Source organism: Podarcis cretensis (assembly GCF_951804945.1).
Source record: "Podarcis cretensis genome assembly, chromosome: 1".
Lineage (NCBI taxonomy): Eukaryota > Metazoa > Chordata > Lepidosauria > Squamata > Lacertidae > Podarcis > Podarcis cretensis.
In genome coordinates, this window is record NC_137170.1 from 23,238,600 (window position 1) to 23,262,966 (window position 24,367).

The 24,367-nt window shown below is 44.9% G+C and overlaps 1 protein-coding gene across 1 annotated transcript in view; it reads left to right on the top strand.

Annotated features, from left to right (window-relative positions):
- Nucleotides 1-3,533: 3,533 nt before the first annotated feature.
- Nucleotides 3,534-24,367, top strand: part of LGMN (legumain) — a 28,980-nt gene continuing 8,146 nt past the window's right edge. Inside the window, exons 1-9 of the mRNA XM_079949072.1 lie at nt 3,534-3,696; nt 14,392-14,561; nt 17,597-17,694; nt 18,241-18,322; nt 19,479-19,564; nt 19,680-19,755; nt 20,176-20,238; nt 21,664-21,730; nt 22,735-22,853. Of these exons, the coding sequence (XP_079805198.1) occupies nt 14,424-14,561; nt 17,597-17,694; nt 18,241-18,322; nt 19,479-19,564; nt 19,680-19,755; nt 20,176-20,238; nt 21,664-21,730; nt 22,735-22,853 (729 nt within the window). The 5' untranslated portion in view covers nt 3,534-3,696; nt 14,392-14,423. The remainder of the gene's footprint in view (nt 3,697-14,391; nt 14,562-17,596; nt 17,695-18,240; nt 18,323-19,478; nt 19,565-19,679; nt 19,756-20,175; nt 20,239-21,663; nt 21,731-22,734; nt 22,854-24,367) is intronic.

The following is a 24,367-nucleotide window of genomic DNA, read 5'->3' on the forward strand; positions in this document are numbered from 1 at the left end:
GACGCCCCCCCGTTACGTAGAAAGGCGGCGTTCGAAGTGTATAGAGATAGGGACACGTGTAGAGTAGCCCGTGGAGTTGCAACGACGCCAAAGTTTCTTTGCTTTCTCCCTCTTTGCCTTGCGAGTGCCTTGAGAAGAGGGAAATCCGCCCAGTTTTTTAGATATGGGAGTGATCCTGATAGCTGAAGGGGTTTCTCACTCCTACTTCCAATGCTCACGGGCTTGATTTGAGCTTCTGCCTTTTCTTCAGATGCTCAAGACTGCCAGATCAGGGTTTTCCCAACTGTTTTTGGACTAGAGTTCCCATCATCCCTGACCACCGGCATAAGTCTCATGTTTTCATTTACGATGATACCTTTACTTGATATTTCTTGCTGCTTTCTGCTTTCCTTATAGAATATAAAAATTTAAATCTCTTAAATCCTATACCAATCTTTAACAATTTCAATTAATACCTTCACCTCCCTCCCCCACAGCCCAGTACTTCCCTCCACCCATGAGGTTTCCTAATTCTCCTTTAAAGCTTTAAAAGTTGGTGAAAATTACTACATGTTGTGGTAACAAATCCCAGAGTTTAACTATGAGCTGCATGGCCCTTTTTCTTGAATCCTCATAGTTAAAATTCTCAGGGTTCCCTGGGAAGCAAGATTGACAAGCTCCTCTGTCAAACTGTAGTTTTGGGAAGGGAATAGGAGTCTCTACAACAAATCTCAGGACCCTTCACAAACCACAGTTCCCAGGAATCTTTGGGGGAAGCTGTTCAAAGTTGTATAAAAGTGCTTTAAATGTATGGTGCAGATGTAGGTCTTAGTTGTGGGTACAAAACAGGCCACAACTTCATTGGTTATAGTACAATATCAGGTTGGGTTATAGTACTATATTGGCTGGGCATGGGCAGGAATAATGATCAGGTAGCCTGTCTGCTGTCCAGTGTTACACCCCAGCCCATTTGATTCTGGTGAAGTGTGTCCATGAACACAAGATACGCACCCGCTGCTGTCCCATTGTGTGTACATGTATTTTGGGATTTTCATTCCATTGCAGAGTGCTCAATGTGGCTTGCAAAATACTGTTGCATGCTACCCCAGTCTCTGAGTGGTGTGAGATTCCAGGGGTTCTAAGCAAGCTTACCCAGGGTTTGTGTTTCCTTTCGGAAATGAGGCACAGCGGAGGCTGTGTTGTTTTTATGATATATGGTTTATTTACACATATATACAACCTTTATGATATTTACACATATATACAACCTTTATGATATATGGTTTATTTACACATATATACAACCTGAGCCTATGATGGAGGAGTTCAAGGATTAACATGTTGAATGCAGTGTCCCGTGCACAGCGGAATGATGAGGAATACGTGCCAACATGCTCTATATTGCTTTATTTACATTTCAAAGCTGGTAGGTTACAGAAAAACATCTTGCCTCTGCCGGAGCAGAAAAGGCATCCTCTCTCCTCTGACGCACGGAGAGAATCACACTGAGAGAACAGTGAAAAACAGGAAACCAGTGTACGTCACATCCAGTCTCCCTTTCCCGTGGGAAAACCCAACAGTACAGACTGTGGAATGTAAACATTGCCTCGTGACAAGCACTTCGCTGCACAGTGAAGAGAGCAGAAACCAACATCACATCCCAAGCGGGTCTTGCTCAGGCATAGGCAAACTTGACCCTCCAGATGTTTTGGGACTACAACTCCCATCAACCCTGACCACTGGTCCTGTTGGCTAGGGATGATAGGAGTTGTAGTCCCAAAACATCTGGAGAGCCGAGTTTGCCTATGCCTAGTCTTGCTTCTCCCATAGCTGCAACCCTGGATTCAAACAGACATCATGCTCTGCTTGCTGCTTTGCATCCCAGTCACATAATCCCTAACTCACATTGCTTCTCACTCTAAACCTCTCTAAAATCTGGCTTTATTGTCTAACTCTGAGTTGAGGGAGAGGCCTCAGCCATTTGCTATCTCACATAGTCTCTTTGATGCGTTGTCCTCTTAAGGGCTCGTTCCATAAACTATCATCTCACGATGAAGCTTACCCTAATTTAATTGGCTTTTTAATCCTTAATTAGCTTTTTAATTCCAGGGGATTGAAAGTGTATTGCACACAGCTTAATACACAGGAGTCTGGCACCTATTCTTAACATCAAGCTTTAATTAAACTCTAGAGCCAGGAGTACTAGGAATGTCTAGTACCTACAAACTCATAAGCTTGTAGTGAAAGTGAAGTAGCATCTGAGCTAGTGATGCTTTTAGGTAGTATATGACTAAATTCTACTTAGAGTAGCCCCATTGAAATGAATGGTCCCAAGTTATTCAGGTTGATGACACTAAATTGTTCAGGGTTGCTAAAACAAAAAGAGACTGCCATGGTTAGTAAAGCTGGGAAGAAAAGTTGGCGCAAGGGCAAAAGAGAGATTAAAAATTAAAAATATGTTTTGAACTGAAACTTCCTTCTCCAGCAAATGGAATTTCAGTTTTCATCCAGCAGAGGTCACTGAAACTTCTCAAATGTTTTCAAAGTATATTGTGTAGTGGAGCCACATGACCTCTACACCTGTCCAAAGACATTTTGTTCTCTGGGGCAGAACAGCAAACTGGCCCCTCACCTTCAAATCAAGGTACATAACAATACCGAAGGCCAGCCAAGCTGAGAGACAAAATCCTACCCTCCCTAAAAAAAACCAGTTGCCTGAGAACAACCTCCACACTCTTGTCTAATGATAGGGCGCCGGCTGTGCCAATCCGCCTGACTGGTGATTAAAATGTCTGAGGAGAACCTGGGAGACCCGAGTTCAAATCCTCACTTCAGCCAAGAAGCCCAGCGGGTGGTCTTGGGCCAGTCACCTCCTCTCAGCCTAATCTACTTCACAGGGTTGTTGTGAAAATACAAGCCCCCCCCCCCGTGTTTCCCATGGAACTCAATGTGTTAAAACATACACAGGGATCGGGCTGTGAGCGAGACTCATAAACAGATTTCAGACATCACCATAATTTATTGAGTTTATATACCGTCCTATACCAGCGAGTCACAGAATAAAATCAAGATATAAAACCACAAAATACATAATAAAAACAAAAACAACCCAATAGGGCCGTCCCCACAAAAAACGCATTTTAACAGGGCATAAGATGTAAATCATTATTATTAGGATGTATTATCATTATTACTGCAAATAATAATAATAATAGTTGTTATTATTACAGGTATAGCCCACCCTTCCGCCAAGAAGTTCAAGGCGGCCCCCTTTTTATCCCCACGCCCACGAGGCACTAAGCCCCGCTGACCCCGGAGCGGCCTGCCTCGCAGGGCCGGCCGACTGCCTTGAGTCGCGAGCGCGGCTTTCCCCCTTAGCGGGAGCCCCGCCCCCAGAGGCGCTCGGCGACGGAGGCCTCCCATTCCCGACATGCACCGCCCGTTCCATAGGGATCGCCATCCCGTGCGATGTGGGCCGACCCCTTCCCCGCCCAGCCAGTGGACTCCAGGCCTGCCCGTCACGCTCTTGCCCCGCCCCTGCCGCTCCTCGCCTATAAGTGTCTCCCGCGGCCGCACGAACCTCAGCCGCTGCCGCCGTCTCCGCCACCGCCGGGCTTCGGTTTCCTGTGTTTGCAGAGCGCGGGGTGGGCGCGAGAAAGCGGGTGGCAGCAGCAGCAGCAGCGACGACGACGACCCGCCCTCTCCTTCCAGCTTTTGGTAAGAGGTCGGGGCCTTAACGGTGCGCGCGCGTATATGTAGCAATGTATAGAAGCGTTATGCGCCCCCCTCCCCTTAAATCTAGGTTGCCAGTTGTGGGGGGGTGGGCGAGGGGGCGAATGGAGGGTGCGAGTCAGCGAGACCACAAGGGTCGTCGCTTTGCTTTGCCGGAGGTCGAGGTGGTCTCTCCTCTTGCCCGAAGCCCGCCAGCCGCTTCGCCTTTTGCGGTGGCTGCAACAACCTTGTGGTTTTCCTGTTGTGCACCGCCCTGAGATCTACGCATCAAAGGGCGGAGCACAAATTTAATCCAGAATAATAATAATAATGACAACATGCACAGCAGGAGTTTCTACCAATGTGGGTCACGTGCGCACACCCCCAGCCCACACACAAATATGCATCATCCCCAGGTTGTTGGGGGTTATATTGGATTTCTGTAGGTATGCACAACCTGATCCTCCTCAGGATCTCTGGAACCCATTTGTTTCCGTGGATTGAGGCTCTCATGCATATACTCCCCCCCCCAAAAAAAAACACACACAAATCACTTGCATTACAGTTTTGTACTCGTAAATCCAACTGAGCAACAAGTTTTTGGTAATGTTTTGCTCAGAGGAACCCCACTGAAATTAGTTAACTCCCGATTATAATGATGATTTATTATTTATACTCCGCCAATCTGGCTGGGTTTCCCTAGCCACACTGGTCGGCTTCCAACAGAATATTAAAATGCAATAGTCTGTTAAACATTAAAAGTCCAGTTGCACCAGGAAGTGATCTGACCATGGCTAGAGTGCGGTGCTTGATAACTCCAAGGTCATGGGTTCAGTTCCCCATAGAGGCTGCCTGCATCTTCCTGCAATGCTGGACTAGATGACCCTCGAGGTTCCTTCCAAATCTACAATTCTCATAGCTGTCAACCTTCCCTTTTTTTGTGGGAAATTCCCTTATTCCAGCGCCATTTCCCACTGCTATCCTGGATTGTTCGATATCTACGCTGATCCCTTATTTTCGAGGCTGCTGATCCCTTATTTTCAAATCTGAAAGTTGACAGCTATTACAATTCTAGGATTCTAAGTTAGGTCCATTAATCTCATTTGGTGAGCTCTGAGTGAAACTTAGCGGAATAGCACCCTGGAGGAACTCTGATTACACCCCTCTGTGTGCTTTGGGGTGAGGCAGTTGGTTGTATATCTTTTCCAACCAGCCATGCTATTTGCATTTTAAGATGTGGGAGGACTTTAGGTAATGCCTTTTCCTGGAATTCAGTCATGTTTCTCTGGTATTGTAACCCTAGTCATGTTGAGTCCTGAGTGGGGGAGGAGTTGGTTTGGTATTCAGCTCTGTACCTTTTGCAATAGGTGATAAGAGAGTTCACAGAGATAAATTTAAAATTCCACAAGTGTAAATATTTAGCTGTAGGCTTGCTTTTGAAAGTTGTTTGCAAACAGGAACCAATAATAGGCAGTGAAGAACTTGTAATGTATACCGTATTTTCCCTTGTATAAGACCCCTATTTTGGGGGACTCCAAATTAAGGAAATGGGGGGAGATTGCCCAGAGTTGTTAAGCTTTTTTGGGGGGGGTGGTTGCCAAAAAACACCTGACCGCCCGCTGCCAATCGCACACCTCGACCGCCAAATTGCTGCAGCAACAGCCAATCACAAGCAGCCCTTGCTGCAGGCATCAGTCACCCGCCCAATTGCCACTCAAAATCTCCTGCTTGCAGCTGCCACCAATCGCTCATCCTCCTATGCTCATCCATGTATTAGAAACCCACAATTTTTAACACTTTGTACTGGTGCAGTTGGTGCGCTTGAACTGTCGATGCCATGGGTCCTAGTGAAACTGCCAGTAGGTTTAGGGAAGTCTAAAGCAGGAACTAATTCTGCCTTGTGTTGAGAGAATTCATAAGGAATTACTTTCCCACAAACCAGCCATCCAGTAACCTGTTTTGTATAAATTTGTCAAAAGCCATCAGTCATGATGACAAAATGGAACTTTTTGTTTACAGGCTGGGTATCTCCCCTTTGTGCAGACATATTATTGGCTGCTGAAGACAAACACCCGAAATAGTTATTAACATTGTGCCTGGTCCCTGCTGGGAAATTTCGCTAGTCATTGAGGGAGACTAGATGGACTTTATTCCAGTTTGGTGAGGCAATTTTGATGATTTTTGTTAAGCAGTACCGTTCTCCACACTTCGAAAAAACCCCAAAAATTGTATTGGTTTTTTAAACAAATGCAAATACAATAACCATTAAACACTTATCCAGCAGTACAGCTAATGGTGTTTGTTCTATCCATTGTCTCTAGACCAGTGGTTCCCAACCTTTTTGGGGGGCATGCCCCACCGAAGCTTCTCTAAAATCCTGATTCCGCCCCCCTGTGACATATAATTCTTATTATTCAAAAAGTGAACTCCTATTCACGTGTAGAAAGGCCATTAACTTGGTCTAAACAAGCTTCCAAATTGCCCCCCTTAAAAATTAAAATGCCCCCCTGTGGGACGTGTGCCCCACGTTGGGAACCACGGCTCTAGTCATACACTTACACATTCAACATTCAAACATATTACCTAACGCAACCTCCAGCCATGCTGGAAATCCAGTAACATTTGGAGGATCACAGGTTCCCCATCTTTCTTTTAATTAATGATGGAACAAATTGTCCTGCAACATGCAAGTGGTGCAGAACTTAATACAGTGGTGCCCTGCAAGACGAACGCCTCGCAAGACGGAAAACCCGCTAGACGAAAGGGTTTTCCGTTTTGGAGGCGCTTCGCAAAACAAATTTCCCTATGGGCTTGCTTCGCAAGACGAAAATGTCTTGCGAGTTCCTGCGGGTTTTTTTCCCCTTTCCCCCCCCCTTTCCCCCCCTTTTCCTAAGCCCTAAGCCGCTTATCAGCTGATCCGCTGATAAGCTGCTAATAGCGCTAATCCGCTAAGCCGCTAATAGCCGTGCTTCGCAAGACGAAAAAACCGCTATACGAAGAGCCTCACGGAACGGATTAATTTCGTCTTGCGAGGCACCACTGTATAGACACTATCTCCGAGTCTCCCTCTGCTACTCCTCAGAGGTGTGCGTGAAACTGAGTTGCGGTGAGGTTAGCGCACACCCTGAAACATAAGGCTGGCTTTGGAAGGCTGTGTGTGACGACATTTGTCAATTACTTGGCTGAACTGGCTCCTCTTGTAAATCGCTTAACCAAGGGTGTAGCATGTAGTGGTGTAAGAAGCATTATTTTGTCCTGCCGTTCAGGAGTTTCAACACGAGTGAAGTGGTATCCTTTTCTAGTATTTGTATAGTTCTGAAGCTGTATGAAGGGGAAGCTTGGTTGAGATGAAAGGTGACAAGACAATCGTCCCCCCCAAACACAGCTTGTTATCTAATGCAAACCTTTCCCTGTGAAGTCTATGGCTTTGCAGACGAGCCCCTGACTCTGTCTACTGTGGGAAACAGGGTGTTGGACTAGATTGGCTTTTGGTCTGATGTGGCAGGGCTGTTTGGTTGTTATGATCAAAAGGGAGTACCAGTTGTTTGTTGTAGGGTGAACCTTCAGTAACATGCAGTTGCCTCCCATGGTTCAACAGGCCCAGCCAGCCCCTTGTGTGGGCTGAGTGTGTGCCTGAAGAATACAATCCTTCCATGACACCCACAGAGGCTTCTGCAGTGGCAGTGCAGAAAACATTACTGTAATATTTAGAATGAAGGAAACCAACCTTAATATTCTTTTAAAAAATACTTCAAAATTCATTTTGCGATTTATTTTTTTTAACATTGATTCCAAATATTGTTACACTGTGGTGTATTATCATAGAATCCTAGAGTTGGAAGGGATGCACAGGTCATCTCTTCTCTGCAATGCAGGAATCTCAGCTAAAGCATCCATGACAGATGACCATCCAATCTTTGCTTAAAAACCTCCCAAGGAAGGAGAGTCCATCACCTCTCGTGGGAGTCTGTTCCACTGTGGAACAGCTCTTACTGTCTGATTGTTTTGTCGAAAGTTTAGTCTGAATATCCTTTCTTGTAACTTGTATATTCTATTACAGTTTAACACCATGCATGGGAGACTGGCCGGGCTACTACATGTGTGAAATAAATAAAAATGGCCTATACTATCTTAATAAAATATTTATCAGGAGGCTTCGTCAGAACCAACTGATCTTGGTGTGTGTGTGGTTTTTTAAAAAAAGATATATGAAAAAGAAAGGGGGGGAGGCGAACTTTAGTGAAATTTCTTTTTGGCAATGTTTAACATTCCATATGTTTGATTGAAATTCTGTTGTACTTTATCAAGGAAAGACAATGGAATTCAAACCAAAGGTGATTGGCTTTTGGTGATTTCTATTTAAAATTTGCCGGGTGCTTAGTTTTGCTGCTGTTCTCTGATCAAGTCTGGGATCTGATAATGTCGCTGTTATCACCAGTTGTGCCCACATTACAGGATGGTTAGTTTAGTCTTCGTTTCAAATCTGACTTCATTGCTATCAGATAAGTTGTCCCAGTCTAAGAACTGGGTCACCACCATATTGCACAGAAAGGAGAAAACGAACATTTGCTCATGGGTATGGTATAATTAAATGGGACGCAGGTGGCGCTGTGGGTTAAAGCCTCAGTGCCTAGGACTTGCCGATCGAAAGGTCGGCGGTTCGAATCCCTGCGGCGGGGTGCGCTCCCGCTGCTCGGTCCCAGCGCCTGCCAACCTAGCAGTTCGAAAGCACCTCCGGGTGCAAGTAGATAAATAGGGACCGCTTACCAGCGGGAAGGTAAACAGCGTTTCCGTGTGCGGCTCTGGCTCGCCAGAGCAGCGATGTCACGCTGGCCACGTAACCCGGAAGTGTCTCCGGACAGCGCTGGCCCCTGGCCTCTTAAGTGAGATGGGCGCACAACCCCAGAGTCTGTCAAGACTGGCCCGTATGGGCAGGGGTACCTTTACCTTTTACCTTTTTATGGTATAATTAGGTTGAGATGAAAGTGAAAAATGGGGTCCCCCCCCCACACTGATAAGATGAGAAGAAAAAAACGTGCTTTCTTAATTCTCACACATTCCCCAGCCCTGCAGAAAATCACTCCCCACTGCTGCAAAAAGGGAGAGTTAGGCTGAGCAAACGTTAGGGTGAGGGTAGACAACCTCCAGGTGTTGTTGGACTCCAACTCCCATTAGGCCCAGCCTTTATGGCAATTGATCAGGAATGATAGGCATTGTTGTCCAACAAAACCTTGAGTGCATTAGGTTGGCTGTCCCTGTGTTAGCACTTTCGGACTGCTAAATAGCGTCGACCTCTTCATATTTTGTTATAAGACGGGGGACGGGGGGAGGGAGGAAATGGCTATGCAGGAAGTTTTCCCGCATAAGAACAACTCAAAATGTAAACAGCAGCCTTTGCCAAAATAACAAGATATTTTGGACTACCACCGTACTGCCTCGGGCTCATGGGAGTTGTCATCCCAGACCTCTGGAGGTTGGCAAAGGCTGCACCACAGCCTTGTATTGATCTCCTTTGCTGAAATGACCCAGGTGCAAAAGATTTGTAGACGGAAGGAGAATGATTAACTACTTGATAGTGTGTTCACTGCTTCTAACAGTTGTGCACATTCCTATATGCTGGCTGAAAACAAGGACCAAGTCCAAAGAACTGCTCAGCTCTTTTTGCTACTGCAAAAGACTTTTTTTAAAATGGGGCGTGGGGGGTTCCACAATTTTTGGTTAGCTTTGGTAATCAAGCCACAAACTCCTGGTTGCCATCTTCTCCTCTTGGTGGTTTGGCAACTGTGGAGATGACACTTCCCAGTCTTCATAGCCCAGTAGAGGCCAGGAATGGGAAATAAAGGGGACAGAGGGATATGACTGTTATTCAGTTGTTTCTGCTCCCTCCAAAAAGAAGTGGGAGCTTAGGAACACTTCAAGAAGTCTACTTCTACTTTTTATTCCAAATGAGGTGGGGGACGACATCATGTGAAATAAATAATGTCCTTGGATTTCTTATCAACTTTCTGTGTTCAGAGTGTGTAATCCTTAAAAAGGAGGTAAAAGATCTTACGTAAACTTTAGCCAAATTGACCTTTTCTTCCTGTTGTGATTCTTTTCTGATGATTCAGGCATAACGTGACTTGGCTGAGGTAATTTATTATAAGCATTAATTGTGTATCCAGGCCAACCAGCTTAAACAGATAACACTTCTTAACAGTGCTAGCTGTGTTGTGTGGCTTCTTCCCCCACCTCCCATGGGTGTAGCTGGTGGGGCAGTTGCTGCCCCTAAATCAATAAAAAACTGAGGTTCTGCCCCCCTAACAAAAGCCTGCCCCTCCTAACATAAATTCTGGCTACGCCCATGTCCCCCCCCCCAATACATTTGCACACATGTGAGTGCCCACACAGAGTTTAACACGTCCTAGTATCTGTACTTTCATATCATGAGCAGTAGCAAGTTATTGGGAGAACTGTTGTTTGGTAATGGCCTCATATGTGCTACACTTTTAAAGCAGTATCATACCACTTCATACTCTCATGGCTTCCACCAAAGAATCCAGGGAATGATAGTTTAAGGGTGCTGAGAGTTGTGAGGGGAATAGGGGGTTGCCTAACAACTCTCAGCACCCTTTACAAGCTACAGTTCCCAGGATTCTTTGGGGGGAAGTGATTAATGTTTAAAGTGGTATCATACTGCAGCTCAAACTTGTGCAGAAGAGGGCAGGCAAGATGATCAAGGGTCTGGAAACCAAGGCTTATGAAGAACTAGGTTGAAAGTGTTGGGTTTGTTTAGCTTGGATAAGAGGAGATATGATATCAATCTTCAAATATCTCAAGGGCTGTCACATGGAAGATGGAGCAAGCTTGTTTTCTCCTCCGGAAGGTAGGACTCGAACCAGTGGATTCAGGTTACAAGAAAGGAGATTCTGGCTAAACATCAGGAAACACTTTCTGACAGGAAGAGCTGTTCAGCAGCGGAACAGTCTCCCTCTGGAGGTTGTGGACTCTCCTTCCTTGGAGGTTTTTAAGCAGAGCTTGGATGGTCATCTGCCATAGATGCTTTCGCTGAGATTTCTGCATTGCAGGGGATTGGACTAGATGACCCTCGGGCTCCCTTCAACTCTTCAGTTCTATGATTCTTAAATCTATAGTACACATGGGGCCTAAACTATGGACTAGGAAGTTCCTGGTTTTAATTACTCACCTACTGTGAACATAATAGGTGGCCTTAAGGAAGCGACTCTCTCTGTTCTCCATCCACAAAATGGGGCACAACACTGGTTTTACTCCACAGGGTTGTTGTAAGGATTACAGTATAACTAGAAACTACATGTGAAGTGCTTTAAGGCACTATATAAATGTTTAAGTATTATAATAATTTATTATAATTATAATACGTGAAGTGCTTTAAGGCACTATATAAATGTTTAAGTATTATAATAATTTATTACAATTATAATAATAATAATAAATATTTATACTCCACCCTTCTGACTGGGTTTCCCCAGCCACTATTGAACTATTATTGTAAAGTAATGGAACTGATGCCATATATCTGTTGGATCTAATTGGCTCCAGATAGACTCTCTAAGTGTCTTTAAATATTAAAAAGAGAAACCTGTGCCAAAAGTACTATTAATGGTCTGCCTAAATATAAATAAGTGACTGTACTGAACTGAAGTAAACTTCAGGGCAGGCTTCCTTGTAGCATAACAGGGTGTATGTGCCTGGTGAGTTTGTCTGCCCACCGTCGTCTTTTGTCTTCGTCAGAATGATAAGCCATTGAGTCCCAGAGACTCCTCAGGCCTCTCCACACACCAGAAAAGACCCTCTTGCCCTTTGTACCACCAACTGCTCACAAAGGGAAGGAGGAAGCAATGCTAACTAGGCAGTGCCTGGCTATATTCTTATCCTAGCTGCACGCTGTGGTGATGGGCAAGGATTCCTATGTCCTACTAGGCCACTGGGTGGCCACCTTGTCCATTGGGCTATGTGAACGTGCTCACTAAGCTCGGATTAAGGAGCTAAGAGTTTCCTGCCAGGCTGCACATCATCCTAGAGGCCCATGCTCCTCCTGTCTCCTTCCATGCTCACCACAGACCATTGTCTTTGCCCATCCTAAAGGTAAAGGGACCCCTGACCCTTAGGTCCAGTCGTGGCTGACTCTGGGGTTGCGGCACTCATCTCGCTCTATAGGCCGAGGGAGCTGGCATACAGCTTCCGGGTCATGTGGCCAGCATGACTAAACCACTTCTGGCGAACCAGAGCAGCACACAAACTCCGTTTACCTTCCCGCCGGAGCGGTACCTATTTATCTACTTGCACTTTGACGTGCTTTCGAACTGCTAGGTTGGCAGGAGCTGGGAACGAGCAACCCGTCGCGAGGGTTCGGACCGCCGACCTTCTGATCGGCAAGTCCTAGGCTCTGTGGTTTAACCCACAGCACCACCCGCGTCACTTTTGCCCATCCTACACAGGCTTTATTCAGATGCAAGTCCCAGTGAGTCGCTCTCTCAATGAGTGTGAGTATGATTGCATCTTTGGGAAGACACACCCTTCCTCCTCTAGCTTGGAGCTGCCCTACTTCTATAACAGTGTTTGTATAACTAAATTGTGATAATTATGTTGTCCACTGTCAATTATTCCAACGAAGGAAAAAGACAATCGAAGAGGAATTGGGCAATGTGGTGTTCTTACCCTGGGGGTTCCTCACTCGGTTGCACCAGACTAATTTTCATGGAAGATAGCTTGCCTGCTGCTATTGCTCTTCCTGTTCAATGTGAAGAAGCTGTGAGTGGGTGTCTTGATGCATTCCAGGGCACATTCTGTTTCTAGGATGGGGGTGGCTAGACACACTCACACAGGAGGACTGGATAGCAGCTAACCACAGACGTGAGCATCCCAGAATCCCTTGCAACAATTAAGGGTTTCCTTGTTAGGCAAATCAACGATGGCATTGGTTACCTAAAAGATCTGAAAGAAGTACTGCCACTGGATGACAGAACCAGCAGCCCAGGGAGAGTGTGAAGAAGAGGGTGCACATAGATTCACAGGCCATTTCATTTAGAACAGGGGTGAGCCTACTGGGGGAGGCCTTGCAACTCAGAATCGGGAAAACTGGATGATGGCATCTAGACCTACATGGGAATCGTGAACCTACACGCTTGAATTTTCTGTTCCTGATGGAGCTTATGCTCCCAGAGCATTTAATTTATTTCTAAAATCATTTATAGGGCATATTTTGGGATGTAACTCAAACAAGTCAGCTTAAAAAATACAGGAAAAACCTTGCGGAATCAGCTACTTCGGAAACATAGGCCAGTTACAGGAAATAAAAGTGACAAAATATCCTGAACGAATAGAAAAGCTATTCGCCTTTAAAATGGCTCTCTAACACTGTAAGACTTATTTATAAGAAGACAGACTGAAATAAATGATTTTTTAAAAATTAAAAGCTTGCAGCGGCCAAACATACGTACCACAATGCAGAGGGAGTGCTACAATTTGGGGCCATCACAGAAAAGTACCCCCCCCCCCGCAGTGCCACCATGAAGCATCTACTTAATATCATTATCTTGCTGCAATCACTAATGGTGGTATCTAATGCTAGTCCTATTTAGAAATCAGTAAGGATGACTAAGACCCTTATCTGCATTGTACATTTAATGCATTCACTTTGAACATAACTTCCCCCAAATCATCTTGGGAACTGCAGTTAAGGGCACTGAGAATTGTCACGAGAATCCTATTTCCCTTGCAGAGCTGCAATTCCCAGAGTTCCCTGGGAAGAAGGACTGACTGTTAAACCACTCTGGGACTGTAGCTCTGTGAAGGAAATAGGAGTTTGCCTAACATCTCTCAGCACTCTTGACTACACTTCCTAGGATTCTTTGAGGGTAAGCCCTGACGGTTTAAAAGGAGTAATGATACTGCTTTAAATTTATATTGCAAATGGTGCCTAATTTCATTTCAGTGGGCCTACTTTGAGTAGAACTTAGATGAATGTCGCCCTAATCTTGTGACACGTGATCCTTATCGCACTATCTTCCTAGATTGGCAGCATCATATTCACTTTATTTGCCACAATGTGATGAACAATATGTGAGAACAAGTCTTGTTCGGATTCCCTGCCATATCTTGGATTTGTGTGTCCTCATTTCCCCCGCCTTGAAAAGGAAGTTGCAGATTTGCTTCCTCTGCTAGACATTGTCTTGAGGGATGTGTTGGCAGGCGCAGAGCCATGACCTGTACCAGTGTTGTTGCATTGGTTGCTAAAAGATCTGCAGTGCCATTTCTTTTCTGCTTTTTCTTAATTCTGAGGCAGACAGAACCATCCATTTCCTCCATCAGGATGGTGCCTTGGTCAAAGAAATGCAATTACACCAAATTCTAGGAAGTCTGTCTCCTGCTGGTTTTAACTGCTGGCAAGAGTGGTTTTACAACCCAGTGCATGTTTACTTGGAAATTCTTGGGTGGGTCTTAATTGTGAGCAAGCCTTCTTAAAACTGTGTTACCTTACCACACTAGCCCCAGTAAGAACTCAAACTGCCTCTGTTTTTACCTACACCAGAAAGAACATCCAGTGTCCCACTTCCTCTGGACTTTGAACTATAGTCTCTTAAAACTGGCTCTGCACAATAAAATTGAAAGGACATCAACAGATTGTGGCTCTTCTCCCTCACTCCTCCCCCAGTCTGACATTTTATTTGTGTCCCATAGTTCCTGTACTTCGTGAAGAAGGAAGAAAGAGCATGGCTTTGAAGATAGCGGTAGTGCTCAGCTTTGTCCTAGGAATCAGCACCTTTCCCCTGGAGGAGCCTGAGGATGGAGGCAAGCATTGGGTTGTCATTGTCGCTGGTTCCAATTCCTGGTATAACTACAGACACCAGGTAAGAGTTGGCTGGGCGAAGGGAGTTGTTGCATTGAACAGAGTTGAGTTCTCTATCCTGGCTCTTGCATGCATGAACACCAGTTGGTTTCTCTTACATAGCACACAGGTGGTGAACCACTGGCCTGCCGGCTTTCGCACTTGGACCACCAGGTCATTTTGGCCAAACCACGCCCACTTCCCTTACACCTGATGTCATAGATGATGTCAGATGTGAGGTGGGTAAAGATGTACCTGGGCCATAGGGGGTTTGCAGGCGCTTCTGATCGGTGGCACCTAGAAAGTCCTGCTAGCACCAGACTTTGCTAACACAATCAGCTAATTGTGCATGCAAGCAAAAATGGGTCACCTGATGTTACTGTGAGATTGTGTGGTTGACAGGTGGGTGGCTCTGCCCGTCTGTGACACCTGGCCCATGAAGGGTGTGGGAGATCAGGGATCCAGTCCATTGGCCAGATACAGTTCCCTACCTTTGCTGGAGCCCTCCAAAAATATTTTGACTTCAGCCTCCATCATCCCTGACTATTGGCCACGTTGGCTGGGGCTGATGGGAGTTGGAGTCCCAGCAAGAAAAGGGGAAGCTGCAGGTTCCCCATCTCTAGGCAGAAGTAGGGTCACTAGAGTCTACTGGGGAAGAATGGTCTGGTGATTTTGAAGATTGTGTCTAGGTCATATTTACACTTGCAAGTCAGCACATAACGATGGCGCAATCCTCAAGTGTGGACATTCATCACATGAGCTGAGTATAAGAGTGACTGGGATTAAGTCACCAGGCGGTTTACTTGCCATCTTGTTAAACTAGCTGATTAATCTGCTAAATATTGCAGTCCGAACAGCTTACCCTAGCATTCTGGGGACTCTTTCTATTGAAGTGGTGTTGGTAGGCTGCTGTGGTTCTCTGTGCCATCGTAATCCTGCAAGCCTGAAAGGTCTGCACGGACATTTAGGTCTAGCACACGTCTTCCCTCCCCATCTATAGTGCAGAAGTCGGCTGGCACAAACAGAGCTACGTGGGAAAGCTTGTGCAATCCCTACTCAGCTCTCTAACCTCAGTTGTAAGCAGGTCAGGGAGAGGCAGTTGTGGTTAGAGGTAGAGGATCGAACAACACTGTGTGGGAGGAGGAGGAAGTCTAAATTCTTTAGGCAAGGACTATGAACTGAGATTCAGACACGTGAGGAAAGCTTGTCAGACTTCTTATAATAGCAGCCTGTGTCTCTGATGTAGGTTCTTGCACAATTAAGTAACTTTGATTTGTTCCAGGTTTGAATTTCCCAGGGTAGGGTTTCTTAACTTGTGGTCCCTATGCTCCTAGGCAGTCTATGGTTGAGCTTCAGTGCAGAAGTGTGCAAGTCTTCATTAAGACGAAAGCTGCAGATTTGGATGGCAGCGTTTGTAGGAAAGGATGCAAAAACAGATCATAAAAGAGACCCTCAGCCCAACTGTGGTCTGTTGCCTTTCATGGCCCAGCTCCTTTTTGTAGAAATTCAGGCTGGGATTCTATATCCACTTACCTGACTTGGCCATATGTCATTGAATTAGACTTGTAGTTAGAGCAGACCCCTGACATCAATGTGACTGAAATTTGTTAAGTCTCATTGGTTTCAGTAGGTCTACTCTAACCATGGCTAAATCTGAATCCAGTCTTGCCTTGCCTGGGGGGGGGGTGTGGAGGAATCTCTGCTAGTTTAAACAGGTTATTGGTAAACATTGTGGTGGGTTTTTGCAAAAGGCTTCAATGTTTACTTAACGCTTGAAGTATTTTGAAAGTGATTTCTTAAAGTGGTATTATGAAACTTAAAACATCTGTGTTTGGCTGTCTTGGAGAAAGGGGCAAGGAAATAAAAAGGCCTTTGCAGGCGCTGGATGGCGTCCTACAGTGAGAACGTGCTGAAGTCATGAGAGTTGTTCTCTTGGCATATATGCAAGCCTACATGACGCAGGACTTGTTTCTGCATAGCAGGGGTGAGGGGCCTGGTGTGCTTCAGAGGTTGGACTACAACTCCCATCAGCCCTTGCTCACATTGCAGGTGATTAAGTTCAACAGCATTTGGGGAAGGGGCACAATTTGCCACCCTTTCTGTACAGATTGCTTATCTATTTTTTTCAATATCTTCCTGTTCAAGTAGTGTAAAAGCGTCACTGTTCATAGTTTTTCCCCTTCCCCCCATTCCTATTTGGATTGACCTCAATGCAGTGATTTTTGTGAGAATATCAAGTTATCAAATGGACAGGGCCTTTGATTGTGGCATGTTGAGTTTCTTTAACCAGCTTTTATTTTATAGCTGCTTGGCTTTTCTCCACCCCAGGTTTTCCCAACAGTAAACATTACATATTCTGTAGTCACAGAATATCTCTGTCCACATTAAGGTGGGGGGGACCCTCTTAGAGTTCCCCCCTATTTTTGCATATCTTGTGGTTCCCTTGAGTGTGCCAACACCTGCCTCTGTTTTTCCGTTGCCTCATTTTAACTACAAGTGACTCCCCACTTACATGAGTGTTACATTCCTGGGTACTAGGCGTATATATGAAATTACATATAGTGGGGGAACACCATCTTAAAAAGCCTGCAAACACCCTCTAAACCACTTGCTGCTTCTTGGGTTTCTCAGCACCCAAGGAAGATGATGATGCCTTGCGTTTAGGTGCCATCTCAAAATGATCCTCTTTCAAAAAGGCATGGGATTGCAGTTGCAAAGGCTTCTGGGATTGCTAGCATTTTCCCTGTTCTTTTCTCTCCGTTTTTGCCCTTTCTGTGCCTTTTCACTGTTTAAATTTTTGATTTCTTTCCTGACGCCGCACATATATAAGCAGTTGCGCAAAAGTTGAATGTGCAACAGGTTGGCTTGGTTTATAAACCTATCGGCGTTGTAATGAAAGAGGGCTTTGGGGTGGATTGTCCCAGGTTTAACTGGAGATTTCTTTGCATGAAAAGAGATACTTTCACTGGAGGCCAGTGACAAGTGCTACAACTTTCCTGTTTCCCATAACACATTTAAAAATCACCCAGTAAATAAAACTGCCCTGTGTCTTTTCAGGCTGATGCCTGCCATGCTTATCAAATTGTGCACCGGAATGGCATTCCAGATGAACAAATCGTTGTGATGATGTATGACGACATTGCCTTCAATGAGCAGTAAGTATCAGAATTTTGGCAGGAAAGTGAACTTTCTGTGCAGGGCTGTTGCTGCTTATCGGAAGTGGGAGACCTGTGGCCTGTACTTCATTTGTTGCTGAACTATAACTCCCAGCGTGCATGGCCTGAAGGCCCAAGGAGTTGGTGGGAGTTGTAGTTTGACAACATCTGCAAGGCTACAGGTTCCCTACACCTGCTGTATATGAATCTAGAGTCTTGTCACAAGACCTAACAAAAGCATCTCACAGAATGGCAGACTTCACTCATGGTTAGAAGGGGGCCAGCTGCTACACTTCTCAAGTGTTTAGTCTCCTGTTTTCCACAGAAAGAGGGATATCCCTGATACTGGATTGATGGTATGAAGCACAGTTTGGTGGCAAGGAATGCCTTCCATCAGCTTCAGCTGGTGGACCCAGCTGCGCCCCTGTCTGGACATGAATAGCCCATTACTGCATGTTGTAGAGGTTTTCTCTTTTTTTAACTTTGAAAAGAAATGACTTCACTTTTTGCCACTTTTAATATTTCCTGTCCACTTCCTCACTTCAGGAATCCAACCAAAGGCATCATCATCAACAGGCCCAATGGTACAGATGTGTACAAAGGAACACCAAAAGACTATGTAAAAGAGGTAGGAACTAGATTTATTCACTTGGTAACCTAGGAACATTGCTAGCTTTGAATATCAAGTTTCCCGAAGAAATAGGATTTTATTAACCCACCTGAAGAGTGGGCCACTTGAGTTGGGATGCTTTTGTCCAGAACCTAGCGACTTTGCTTCAATTTAAATGCGAATTAAATATTTCAAGTGAAGCAAGACTAGTTAATTGTAAGCACGCTGTCGGTCCACTAGCACAAAATCCACTGCATGCAAACCCCCTCCTGCATGGCAGATCACCCCCTCCTTGAATTGCAGCCTGAAGTCTTGGAAGTCTTCCAGGCAATTGGTTCTTTGTTCTGCAGCTGATGGGCATAGAGATCAATTCATAATTCACCATTGGCTTTCCAAGTCTGTTGGGGATACTCGCTTATCTCAACCTCACTTGTATTTAGTTTAGCTATCTGTACTTCCTTAATTGCCCACCCCCATCAATTTACTCAGAAAGCTTTCGAAGCATCCTAGTAGCATGTATAGTAGGTTTAGGGGGTAAGATGGACATCTTCCTGACTTGTTGCAGGACGTTAGCCAGACCTAGCAGAGTATACACAGAGTTCATGAAAGCAATCGGCTGCAGGCAGGATGGACGAAGCAGGAACCAGTAACTTGTACTTATAGGTGTTTATTATATACAGTTGACTATTAACAGGAACAGAACAGAACACAGATCTTTAACTAGCTCTCTCCTCCGACTCGCAACTCTCAAACCTCCCAACTCTTACTCTCTGACTAACACATTCCAGTCAGTAGGCCATAAATCATTATTCCCGTGAGAGCTTGACCAATCATGGAGCTGTCTCCATGCCTCTGTATCACCAGGCAGATTTTACTCCTTCACATTGCCTTAGCTGTCGTCCAACTCTGTGTGAAGCTGCACGTATTCAAAATCCCAACACTCTCCGTCTCCCCACATGAACTGAGAGCCAGTCTAAAGTTCCAGGGTTCTGTGGATGTGTGTTGCTGGCGAGCTTTTTTTGTGTGTTTATATGCAAGGTTCCCCAGAGCACTCTTTGAAAGCCATAGTTCTGCTGGATAGGAGCCAACACGCAGAAGTCAACTTTTAATTTTTTTATTTTAAAAGGAATGTTGCTGGCTGCATTTCAGGTTCAAATCTCTTTCCAACCTGTAGGATGTTACACCAGCAAACTTCCTTGCTGTGCTCAGAGGTGATGCTGAAGCAGTGAAGAATAAAGGATCAGGAAAAGTACTACGAAGGTAATTGGAAAGACGTGAGAATGGAATGCCGTCATTTCTTCATCAATATAGTTTTAACACCAAGTTGGAATTTAAGTAAAAGATTGGAAATTAAGAAGGTTTTCTCTCTCTGCAGTGGCCCTCGGGATCACATATTTGTCTATTTCACTGATCATGGTGCCCCGGGACTTCTGGCTTTTCCATCTGATGATGTACGTAATAATTTTTTTCCTGTCTTAAGTAGCACTGATTTAGTTCGCAAGCCTAGAAACACTTGTTTTCTCAAGCTACAGTTTGGCTGCATTGTATCAGTATATTGTATCAGACTTCTGTCTCATTCATTGAAGGCTAAAAAAGGAGCTGTTTTGGGTAATATATAACAGCCATGAGAATGCATTGACAGGACACTCAGTGAGTGTTTTCAGTAGAGCAGGGGCTGAATTCTTGGCCTTCCCTGCCTCCTTCGGTTAATATGGGAATTGTGACAATACAAGCCCACCTTGCAAGGTTATTGTAAAGATCACTGATAACCTACTTGGAGTGCTTCATATGCCTGATGGTATGCTAGATGTATTTCTTATTACTTTAGTGGACAGCAGTGGGATATGATCAGGTACCTCCTTGTTTTACAGCTTCACGTAGAAGAATTGAACAAGACCATTTCATATATGTATCATCACAAAAAATACCAGAAGGTAAAATGACTATTTTCCACATTTATTTATTTGTTTATTTATTTAATTTTAGGAGTAGCAGCCATTATAATTGCATAGGACTCAGCTTTGTGAACTCTTCCGCTCTAAATGCTAATTGTTACTGGAAAGGATGTTGTAGTAGAGTCCTAAACTCAATAACACAGAAGTATGTGGAAAGGTGGTATGATTAATCTTTCCCCCTCTCCTTTTTTAAAAAAATAAAAACCTATTGGACTTTTTCACCTTTTTCTTGCATATTGAGAGAATCTTGCCTTGGCATACCTGGAGTAATACAGATCTGAAACTGGAATGGGAAGTGTCCTCTTTCTCTTTCCCAGTTCAAATTTTCTGAGCTCACAGAGCTGGAAAGAGAAGTATCAGTCAACATGGGTTAACCCGAAAGTTTGCAGGTTCTCAAAAACACCTTAAGGTGGGAAAACACCCTAAAGGAAATAACCTCTCCAGAAAAGGAAATAGTTCTTTCTACAGGCTTTGATTTCCATGTATCTTCCCCTCTTCCCACTACTTCATTCCATTCCTCCTTCCACCCAGTTGTGAGACTGGGCAGGTCAGCAGGGAGACCCTGACCTGGGATGGAATGGTACAACCCCACCCAACATTTTGTGGCCCATCCTACCTTCAGAGTATCTAGTTTGTGTATAATGTTCAGCCGGTTTCTATGCATTCTGCTCTGGAGAGTAATGTGAAAATAAACACTTGCTTTTTTAAGGCAGTATTATTTTAATTCTGCTTGATTAACTGGAAGTAAGTTCTGTTGAACTTGGTAGGTGCGTCTTCTGAGTGAATATGAAACATGTATAAGGTCCAACAAATTCTGGTAAACGTGGAGTTGAAGAAGGTGGCGCCTTTTTTTATACCTGTTATGAGCACAGCTATTCAAAAAGGCAAGAAAGGATGCTAGAGAAACCCAGGGTTGAACGTAGGACAATTCAGTGAAAGTTGGTTTCTGCAAGTCTTACAGGTAGGGCCAGTTTGCATGTGATGCTAATTTCTGAATAGCGTTATGTGGATAAGGTTAGTGATTGCTTGCTAGAAGACTGGAAGCTTCTAAGTTAGATTAACTACTGCTTAGTGTTGCATTCAACTAACTATGGTTAGCTGTTGAAACAAGCTGTGTTTGATGAAGCTGGCTGGTTTCAGATAGTAGTTGAGATTTAATTACCTTGGTATGGTTTGCACATCACAATAAGCCAGTTTCCCTCCCCCTCTAGTCTAGAGGCATGGTGGGTAGTAATAATCTACAAATCAAATATTAAAGAGTATCTTCGCTATTTGATGGAGATATAGAGCGTGGGTCAGTGAGCTTATGGGTAAGGGAAAGGATACTTGGGAGAAAAAGCAGGTACCAGATCTTTACCCAAACATCTAGAAGTGTGCCTCACTATTTCTTAACATAAATTGCAGATGGTGTTTTACATTGAAGCATGTGAATCTGGATCAATGATGAAAAATCTACCTCATGATATCAATGGTAAGTGAACAGTCAGCGTTCTGGTCTGAGACCATCATCTGATTGTACTCAAAACGTCTTCATTGGGAGGTATTGAAAACATGAAAGCATTATTGCACTTTGGGTTAAATATGGTTTTTAAGTCTTATCTACACCAGGGGTGGGAAATTGGATCTCCTCCCACCCTCTTGTTTGCCAAATACAGCATGAGGCTAGAACCGTCTAGCTGTCAATTGTCTGTCATCACAGTCATGTCAGGTGACCCCTTTTTTGCCTGCAGGGTTTGAAATCAAGACTATACCGTTAACTGAACAGCCTGCAAAGCACCTTTCAAGGTGCTCTGCTGATACTTTAGTCTTGCAGTTGTGAGGTCTTCTGGAGTGCTTTGCAAGGGGCTTCACGAAATTAGCTGACAGTCAGCAGATCACAGGGCTTTGCAGTTGATTGCCGGGGCCTGGAAAGCCTTTCAGTGGAGTCAGGTCCTTGCCTGCCCCACACCTGACTTCCTATGAATGACATTGGGTGTAGCACAGGTTAGGCTTGGCTTGAATGCAGTGGCTCTGCCATCTAGGGAAGCTTGGAGGGGTCTGGAAGTTCACTGCACCGATCTACACCAACCTTGGGTGGTCAGATGAGACTCCAATGGGGATTATGGAGGTTGTAGCAGAATAACATGGGGGCCTTGAGGATGGGAGTTTAAATATTGAGAGCTCTATCCAGTCGCTGCTTTGCTCGCCAACCCTTCCAGCTGGCACATAATTGGCATCCCTCTGAAGGGTTGCATAGTTCCATGTGTGGCGCTACATGTGTGGAAGCTTTCCCATTCATTCTTTGTCGCTTTTAAGGGAAGGCTTTTGAATGTGCGCAGAGCTCTGGATTGGAGCAAATGTGTCTAAAAACAGCTTAAAACCAAAGTTCTTAATTTCAGCTGGGTTTAGATTAGGCCACTCAGACAAGCGCATACGGCAGCCGTGTGTCAGCTGTGGGGAAGCAAGTCAATAGTGCCCCCTCCACTTGCCTTGCAGTTTACGCCACGACTGCTGCTAATCCTAGCGAATCGTCTTATGCGTGTTATTTTGATGACAAGAGGCAAACCTACCTTGGTGACTGGTACAGTGTCAATTGGATGGAAGATTCCGATGTGGTGAGTCCCCAAGATCCAGTAACTTGCTTTTTCTTTCATCTGACATTATGGCTCTTGTTTTGTTTTGTTTTTTAAATGCTTTATTTAGTGCAGTTTTGTTTACCACCAAGAGCAACACTGGGCCCTTTTAGAGTAGGAGAACTAAAACCAATGTATTCTCAGGAGTGTGTTCTCTAAGCTGAGTTGATACATGTATAGTATAGGCTTTCCACTGTGCACCCCAGTATTACCAGCCACATCTAAGTAGGAAGGTGGCTTGCTGCTTAATAGTAGCGACCTCCTGTTTCAAGCAGGGAACTGACTCACAAGAGGTGCATCTCTAGATCCACATGCTTGCATCCTGCACAGAGGATTTAGCAGTGTCTAAAGGCCTGGGCGTTGTAGATGTCACCTAGAAGTGATGACGTTATCTTGAGTCTACAAGCCACAAGCTTTCGACACCTGTGCAAGCTTAAATTTGCTGCCTCAGCCTCTGGGGGCAACTCCACCCAGGATGTTGGTGGTGCTTGTGGCGATCACACCGGGTCCCCGGACGTTTCACCTGTCTATTGATCCCTGTGCCACCACTTTATTTCTCGCTGCCACCAGCCAGGCCCTACCTGGTACAATACTGAGTCCAGTCAGGGTTAAATTGGAACATAAACTTCTGTTTATTTATTGCAGTTTAACAAGCGTGTGGTTTCATAAACGGTATCGGTCAATTACAATCATGGGGTGCCTATCCAGACCTATAACTTCCGCTACCTGCTCTCACTCACTAAACCACCTCTCAGATATTTACTTGTCTTCCTGGCTCCTAACTGTTCCTGACTCAGCTTATTTCGCTACACTAACTCAACCTACCCACAGACTCTATCCTAATTCACTCCCACTCCAACCAACCACCCAACTCCCAAAGAACTCCCTCCTTCGCCCCTCCCAGAGCTGGTTTTATAGTCCCACTGACTCCACCCCCCTGGGTTCTGATTGGGTAACTTGTTTAACTATTTCACCTCCGGCACTCTCATATGTTAACATCACAGTGCTCTCCTGGGAATCTTCAGAGGTGCCAGGGTTTAATGATGGCTCCTTTGCGTTTCTCAATATCCGAACACCAATAGATGATAAACAGACAAATTCAAGAGTCACTTGCTCTAAGTTAAGAAGTCTTCCCCCTCTCCCCCTAGTTGGTACCCTCTGCTCTTCAGATAGCAGGTGTGCTGGGGAAAGGGCGAAGATGGCCTGACAGGCATGTCCAAAGTCCATTTCGGGGGCCTAATCCGGCCCACTGGTCGGTTTAAGCTCAACAACTTCACTCCTAAAAAAAGGTCATAAACTTTGGTCGGCCCCCACAGCCCTTCACTTCATCAAATCTGGCCTCTCTTTGAAAAAAGTTTGGACACCACTGGCCTAAGATAACTATTGGTGGGAGGATTTATGCAAAGGACAGCAGTCCAACAAATACAAGATTCAACAAGAGGTTGTATGCATTGTCATTGTGGACTGTTGTGTTTCTAGCTAACTGCAGGGCAGAT